Source organism: Echinops telfairi, unplaced genomic scaffold (genome assembly GCF_000313985.2).
Source record: "Echinops telfairi isolate 266 unplaced genomic scaffold, ASM31398v2 ScPeMD7_3533;HRSCAF=4204_1, whole genome shotgun sequence".
Lineage (NCBI taxonomy): Eukaryota > Metazoa > Chordata > Mammalia > Afrosoricida > Tenrecidae > Echinops > Echinops telfairi.
This window is the reverse complement of record NW_022107432.1, coordinates 15,287,875-15,296,457: the sequence shown is the minus strand read 5'-3', so window position 1 is coordinate 15,296,457 and position 8,583 is coordinate 15,287,875. Positions and strand designations below refer to the sequence as shown.

At 45.6% G+C, this 8,583-nt stretch overlaps 1 protein-coding gene across 1 annotated transcript in view; it reads left to right on the top strand.

Moving 5' to 3' along the window:
• TFAP2D (transcription factor AP-2 delta) overlaps positions 1 to 8,583 on the top strand; it is a 66,953-nt gene that overhangs the window by 1,850 nt on the left and 56,520 nt on the right. Inside the window, exon 3 of the mRNA XM_004696362.2 lies at positions 3,253 to 3,313. Coding sequence (XP_004696419.1) covers positions 3,253 to 3,313 — 61 coding nt within the window. The remainder of the gene's footprint in view (positions 1 to 3,252; positions 3,314 to 8,583) is intronic.

Sequence of the window (8,583 nt, the reverse complement as noted above, 5' to 3'; positions counted from 1 at the left end):
CACGCACACTCTTCACTTACGGAAAGCCATCAAAACAATTAGAGGAGGCGTGAGCCCATTCTGTCCCTCTCATTGGATCGAAGCATTTCACCCGAATGCGCGGGAGTCCAACGACTTGGGGCCCCCACCTTCCGTCTGTCTGCACAGAAGTCTTTTGTGAATCGCCTTTCTGTCCCTGAGGGAATGGGGTAGGGAGGTCAAGGAGCTGGGATTGAGCCAAATGGTCTTAGAATATCACCGAATGAATTAGTTGACAATCGATGGCGCCCTTAACCTGGGCGTTTTACTGAGTTGACTACTATGTTCCAGGCGTGGGCCCCAGACCCAGATCCGGTTTACAAGGATCTTAGTCTGAATTGGGGCTGGTTTGTTCCTGGGGAAGTGTGTGCCAGGAAATTGTAATAAACCGGAGCGCTAACAAAAGTTTCTCCGAGTGTACTCAATTGCGGTTGAAAGTAAAGGATCAGAAGAAAAGCCTGGAACGCGAACCACCCGCGGGGGAAAGAGTCTGGACCCTGCAGTTCCCAAAGGGTCTCTGCCCATCCTTCCCAGCTGGACTGTCCTCCAGTTAGACGCCCGGTTGGATAATTCGTCTCTTTAATTTGTCCTCTCCATAAGACGCAATTCGTGCAAAGGAGGGGAATGAGAAAGGAAATGCGAGGGGAGAAGAAAGGAGAAAAGGAAGGAGATAGATCAAGGGGAGAGGGGAAGCAGACAGAAAAGATAAGGAACCGCCTACTGTGAAGACCGTCACTCAATCAAATAATTCCTCCTACTTCCTTTCCTAACACATCTCCTTTTTTGCATATTACTTGCCAACAATAGAATCTAAAATCATGTAAACATATTGTCATAGCCCCGTTTCAAACAAATAATCTCCCAAATGTCCCGGAAAGAACCTAGAAGATAAAGGGTTCTAACTTATTTTGGGTGCATGTGCAGCTCTCTGAGCGAGTCTCCACTTGCTCTGTCCACACGAAGCTAGCTACCTTCTCCACACTTTTGAAGCGGAAAAGAGGGACGACGTTGAAAGGGCTAAGCTGGAGACGTCAGAGATCCCTTGTTGCGCACAAAAAATCTTTTCCCCTCTTCTGCCTTTGAGTAAGGTATTATTTTTAAATTAAAGTGAAAGCCTTTAGGATCCCAACAAAGAGGTAAAACTGAAAGACCAGCGCCGTAGAAAAAATATCTGGCTTCATAAACGTTGACTTTCTACGTTTATTCACAAAATAATGTTATACGCTCAAGGCACTTGTACGGTTTTCTCAAGGACCCCTTATGTCTCAAGGGGGACAAAAATCTGCCATTCCATGCTTGGTTCAACTAAAACCTATTTACTTCTTTTTATAGCCGCGTCTGCTGCTGATTTTTTTGTATCTGTACAAATGTTTTTTCTGTGCTAGGCACAAAGCGGGGCATTTTTCAAAAGAAGGGATTAGAACATTTGCAAGCACCAGACAAAGAGCGAATCCCATGCAAAAGGACACCATAGTTTATCCAATTTTCGACTTAGTGCCATTCAAGTGGTCATTTATGCAATGTCACCCAACCAAACAACATGTTTTACTTATGAGGAGAAAAAGTTTGTTAAGTGAAGAGAGCCAGATTCGCTTCTTCTAAGAAAATAAACATCTTAACGGTGCGCCCGGAGAGTGAGCAGGGCCACGCTTCGCCGCCTTGGCGAGCTCGGAGCCTCTTTCCCTCATACACTTCAGACATATTGAAACCCTTTCTTCCAACCTCTCTCCTTTTTATATTGCTAGCCTCTTTTTTTCCATTTACATTGATAGTGAGGGGTCTGCTTCAAGATAGTAGAAGGACTATAATGTGGTGAATATATGCATATATGTACACACACACTTGCATATGCATGTGTATATACAGGTACTACACACACATATAATCCACAAATGTATTTGTAAATCAGGCAAGTTATTTCTTCCACTCTTCCTGGACTTGGCTGGCAGAAGGAAAAGGAAAGAGAAAGAGTCATAGCTACTTTAAAAAAAGAAAAAACATGGGGAGGGGATGTGTGGGAGAAACCTGTCTCTCTCCTTTTATTTCTTGCTTTTTAAAACATTCATCAGCATATGCCTCATTTCAAATGCAACAAATGTAAATATACTTTTCCCTGCACAGAATTTTAAGTGAAAGTCCAATGGTTTGGAGGGCGGTCTAAGTCTGCCTAACAGATGCAAACAGTCTTGTGGCTTCAGTTCCATCTTTGAGTCCCCTAAAAAGATTTGCTATGGCCAACAAAGGAAACTGTCACACCTTTTCCCATCACCGCTTTAATTTATGCTCAGTCTCCAAGTTTTTTTTTTCATATTGATTTGATAATCACTTTAAGGCAGAACATTTAAAATAAGAAAGAGCTCGTGAGTAGGTTGAAAAGGGGGGTCTTACAGGCCTGCCTCAATATGGTGAAAATGGGGAGGCGAAAAGGGAGCCAGGGTTGTAAAGGTTGTTTTGTAAAGTGGGTTTTTATTATGCACCGACTCTCTCCGCATTTACTTAACTCTTCACGGGCTGTTGGGTAGGTTAACACCCTTCAAGGCCTCTTTCATGTCCAATACCTCGTTTGTTTGTAAAGGAAAATGAGCCTTTAACACATTTTCATTTGGCAAAAAGGAAAAAAAGACAGACTGAAAAAGACATTTTTATTTTTCTTAATAAAAAATATACAAACATTTCTCCTGCTGAAATGATTCCTCAGTCTTTTAGGAGTCTGAAGATCTGCAGGGAGTGAGGTGAGGGCCCATTTTGGGTAGCATTATAGGTGTTCCTACATCTGGGGTGGAACAGAAGGCCCGTAAGATATCTTCAATTCTGCATGTGAAATGGCCCATCTGAACCCCAAAGAAGCCCATATTCCCAGAATATGACACTGAAAGTGTAATTTGCTCCACACAGCAAGTGCTGAGTATATACTACCTGTATATATGTGATCTGCCTTTATAGGGACTCAACTACTGCTCTGTTCTCTATGCCAAGATGAAAGCACCCAGGTTCTTTGAAGTAATATTGCATGCTCCTGTAAAATGCATACTACAAGATTTATACAACTTTCAGGTGGAGTCTTTTCTTGTAGTATTTTTCTTAAAAGTAGATCTGATACCAAGCTTACCACTCTCTGCTCAATGATTGCTTAGTTGGGTTTCAAAATATGGGGCCAATTTGAAGACTTTATTCAAGAGGTCTTATCTGCTAATATTGACCGGAGTTATTTGACTTATTCTTTCTTTTATTTAGGGCTCTGTGGAAGCTCAGTGTGGGCTTGTCCTCAATGGCCAAGGTGGGGTGATAAGAAGAGGTAAGGAACAATGTATTACCCTAAATATCTTTCTGTTGCTTCATTTGGAGGATCTGGTTGATGCTTTTTAAACAACAGATACCATGTCTGAAGACTAAGCAACTAGTGACTCTTGGTCCATGATATTGTTGTCCTATAAGTGCTACCCACATTGCAAACAAAAACAAATAGCAACAAAACTCCATTACTCTTTTGAGTGCTGAAAGGTTTACTCTCCCTCAGAGCATTGTGACAGAATCAAAGTTAGAGGCAGAAGAAAAAGAGAAAAAGGAAAACTTCTCACACCCCCTTCCCCCAATACCACATCCTGGAGCAGAATTGCAGGTCTCATTGAGTCTTAAATGTGCCAGCCACAGCCTGGGTGTTTGAGGTGATGGCTTTAGCTTGAGGCTTAGAGAGATTCTGTGAAAGATTGGGTCCACGGAAGCTTCAGGGGAGGCTAATGAAATGCCAATATTGTAGCTACCCTCATTTTTCTAAATGTCCAGAACATTTCTTTCTTTAAGAGAGGGTGGGAGGAGGAGGTGGTGTTAACTGTACAGGATAAAGCTTTCTTTTTTCCCATCTGTTGAGGAAAACATCTGAATCCAGAGTTACCCATGGAATTGGAAGTGGGGGTGGGGTGGGGTGGGGGGAAGGTGGCAAGAGGAGAGGAGGGAGCTGTTGATTTTGGCTCATGCACTAAAGGGGGCTGCATCTCAGATGTTCCATTTTGACAAAGGGTTTTGAACTATGACATCCTCAGGGCCTCAAGGCAGAGCAGATTTCACTTACCACCCTACTTGACTGTATACAGAGCCTTTGAAACTTCTTTCCCTAGCAACCTGAGTAACCCAAGGAACACACAAGACTAGAGGGACCAGCTGTTATCACAACTTCATACGAATTAATAAGACATGGTCTATTCACCACGATTAATTCCCACTCTGAGGCTGCAGTCGCCTTTAGTAAGCAAGCCACTGAACACCGGGTCACTTCTAATGGCACCAAATAAATGTCCTTCCATTCCTCTCCAATCTTAACAATGCTTCTTGAAATATTCCAATGTTTTTTCACAGAGAGAAGTATATTGGTAGAAATTAGTGAAGTCTTTCTGTTAAAAGTGTAGATTTCATAACCTGAAGTCCAGTATTAAACTCCATTTGAACTTGTGGGGGTAGGGTTGGGAGAACGTAAAGAAAGAGCTGTTTTTGTTTTAAAATATGACTAGTGTCCAATGGGGAAAGGAGTTTTGGAATTGGGAAAGGGCTCCGTGGCTAAAGGAAAGGTCAACAGCCAAACCGAGCAGTAACCCCTCAAGAGGCAGATGTGACCCTCTGCTCCTGTAAAGATTTAGTCATGGAAACCTTATGAAGCAGTTCTTCTGAGGTCACCATGAGATGGAATCATTTAGACAACAATAAGTGGATCACAGTGGCTATTTGGGACTTCCTCAAAATTTCAAATAGCTCCTCAACTTTGATGGTGCTCCCCACAGGTATTAGGAATTATTAATAAGAAACAATTTTGATATTGCTCCCCACAGGTATTAAGAATTATTAATAATAAATAAACAGACTGGTGTTGCTTTTCAAAAATTAAAGGGAAGAAAGCAAAATGTTTTAACTTTTCTGCCAGGGCAAGATTCAACCATTTTGAAATGACATGAAATAAGTCCAAGCGTGGGGAACATGAAAATAAAACCAGTACACCGTTGGGGAGGGATAGAAAAATACACAGTGAACGAGGGGCAGGTGAAGCGCGCGAATGCAGCCCTGTGAGGGGGATGGCAGGAAAAGGTGACGCTGAGCACATCAGGGCGCACAAAGATGCTGGTGGTGCTGAAGGACAGCGCCATTAATTAGCGCCCTAAGCCTGCTCCTCCCACCGCTGGGCCCGCGCCACTGCGGCCTTTGATTCAGTTCTCTACTGACTACAAGACCACCACCTCAAATGCTTGCAAATGCGATCCAATCATACGATCCGACGGTGGAGGGTGGAAATTAGGCCAGGCCAAGGGCAGGAGCTGGATGGGAGGACACAGTAGAATCCGTTGAATTTACGAAGGGAGGTTCAGAGAATGCTCCTTCAACACTCTCCGGAGAAAGGCCAGAGCGCTTGCTTGTTAACTTCAAGTGGGCGCTCTTAGAGCCTCAGAAACGGTCCTCCTTGGATGAAGTCTTGCTGTTCTTGTATAATTCAAGGCCTATTTGTTTTGCCTAGAAAGCATCATCGGTCGAATCTGCTATATTGAATCAAATACTGATCTTTTAGGAAGACCGCATGGCTCTGAAGAGAAAGGAGATGTAACTTGAGGTTTAAGTCTGTATTTTTTGCCTAGACCTCAATCTACCCACGGAGAAGGAATGTGGACCTTAGTTGCTCAGAGCTTATTCCATTTTCACTTGCCATAGAGAAAGGCCAATATACCTGTTTGAGCCCTAGAGAGCTGGACTTTGTGTCTGCGTGTGTGTGAGCGCGCGCACGCGCGAGCGCGTGTACTCTGAAAAACGATCGATGTTTATGACAATTTACAAATGGGTAGTAAGGATTGTACGGAAATCTTGCATTAAAACGGGAGGGAGGAGTTACATCCTGTCTGTTTGTTCAGCCCTCATCTCCAGATCGTCCGTTTTTAGAAGCATCTTCTTTCTACAGGGAGGGTAGCTAGCGCCCAGGACCCAGTATCAGTAGCTCAGGTCACCTTGGTTCGTCAAAAACATAAAGGGGAGCATTTACTCCAGTGTTTTGCCGTCCTGCTACCCGTCCTGCAAACCCCACAAGGTATAATCGCTTAGACAGGAAAGTCTACTTTTAATCGAGCTTTACAGGTGACTGTCCACATGAAATGCCATTTCCTACAAAAAGCAATTTTCCATTATTTTCCCTATTGCCCTAAACTCCTGAATAAGCTTGCATAACTAATCGTATCCAGAATTTACTGTGGGTGGGGGTGGAGGGCATATTTCACTCCTGAAGACCCCTGAAAGTTCCTCTGGAAGAAAGCTCCCCAGAACGTCCTACCTGAGTTCCCTCGGGAGAGGTTGTGGCTGTCAGGGTAGGGAACAGGAGTCAGGGGGCGTTCTGTACATTTGGTCACTTGTATTTGCCAAAAGCAAAATGTCATCTCCTAGACGCACGTCGATAAGTGGTAATTAAGGTGATTTTGCCTTTCGTGGAGGCCGGAATAATCCGTCATCGTCGAATGCACAGAAGCCAGGGTAGTGGCGAGGTAATTACCACCTAGATAAAATGTTTGCCACCGCCTCGGAGGCTCAGCTCCCCGCGCGCTCCCGCTCGGCTAATGGTGTGCGCGATTTCGCCCGCAGCTCCGCCACTCCAACCATCAGAACCAATAATCTTTACTTTACCCAGTGCTGGAGTATCGATAGCTTCTCTCGCCTCGGGCGTCAGCTTTGATATGTTAATATCTCTGAGTAGCAAATTCTGCAGAGATCATATTAATGTTGTACGTACAGAGTGGAGCTTTGCCTTCGTTGAATATTCAGATACCCGGTTTCAAAAGGCATCTCTTGAAGAAATGAGGCTTCTATTTACAGGAGTCGTCTGTGTTTTTAATCAAAAAAAAGAAAGAAAGAAAGGAAAACCCACTCTCTCTCTTTTTTTCCCTAAGAATCTTCTGAGACTCCCCCAAGGCCCCTTCCCCTTTGTCAGGAGCCCGTCCCTTTTATCCCGCCGAGTTTGTAATAATAAGAAAACAATGTTGATGACGAAGATGATGGTGATAATGAAGCTCATAATACATGGATCTACATTCGCAGGGGTAGGGGTAGGGGCTTACTTGTGTCTGGGGTCCTGTGGCCCCCAGAAAAGAGTAGAGTTGAGATGAGAAGTTTCAGCCTTTTCATATTTGGGTGGGAAGTGACATTTTGGCCCTGGTGCTGTTTTTTGTGTGAGGTGTGTTTTGTCCGCCCCCCCCTTCCCCAATCGGGGTGGGGAACTAAAAAAAATAATAATAATAAAGGGGGATGGGGGGGATAAAGGAAAAACGTGCAGAGGAGAAGCGCTCTTGTTTCCGCTTTGTGATCACCCTCCCTTGCAGCCCCAGGCTAATTTCAGAAGCTTAAATACCGCCATAGCCTCTGGGCCACGCGGAGAGGGAGCAGACCGGGCCACCGGCAGGCGGGAGAGCTTCCCCATCGCCCGTGGCTACCCAAAATACAAACTACTTTGAATCAAAACATTTTTTGGAGAATTAATATGATCCGTACTCCACGTTTTAAGAGCCCTGGAGTTTGTCAGACCGCTCAGAGGTGACCGGCGGGGCGAGGTGGAGGCATTCACGCTGCAGAACAAACATTGTCAGATCTGCTTTAATTTTTTTTTAATGTTTCTACAAAGCCCGGTTTAGCACCAGTTGTCCGAATCTGCCAATAACAGGGTGGGTGAATCTGGCCGCTCTTTCTTTCTGCCACCCTTATGGTTGTGTGGGCCTCCCTTGGCTTCACGGAGTTTGCAGGGGCCCAGGGGACCTAGGAAGGGGGTTAAACAGGGCCTTTCCTCTTTCCGCCTCTCCCAGGAAGAGTTGTGGGGGGGCGGAGGGGGAGCCTGGATCCTTTTCCTCTGTCAGTGGCGAGGAATAGAGACCACCAGGAGCCTCTATTCGAACTCTATCTAACGCAGCGTGGCCGCCACGGTCAGCGAACAAGAGCCAGACAAATACCCGGAGGCTCATCTGCTTCATTCACTTGCAAGTGCAGACGCGATCGACGAGCAATTCCATTTCTTATTTTAAAATGCTAAAGCTTGAACGTACTTATCAAAGGATCTAAACTATGTGGTCAATCTGGTGGTGGGGATGGAGGTGGCGAATGGTTTGCCTCTTTTCCCAGCCGACTGCCCTCTCCCTAATTTCTTTATTGTTTTGAAAATGACCAAAGGCTACAGTCAGCACGGTGTTATGGAAAGTTGCTGAACCCCACGCTGCCATTGCACACCCACGGCCACGTTAACCCGGCCGCTCTCCGGGGTCCGCGGGCGGACATCTCTTTCTTTTGTTCTGTGTGGAATCTGCCCCTGGCGGGGCGCGTCCAGGCTCGCTAATCCAGTTATACCTGAAATGATCGATTCCCCATCAGATGGCACGGAAGCCCCCACCGCTTTCCCGGGTACCAGAGTTCTCTGCTGCCGCCGTCGAGGGAGGGAGGGTGGCGATGGGGGTGGTGTCAGGAGAGAGGGCGACCAGAGAGGAAGCAGCCCGCGGGGTGAGCCTACCCCACCATCTCACACACTCCCTTCTCTCCGCCCTGAAACTGCACCACCCACAGGCA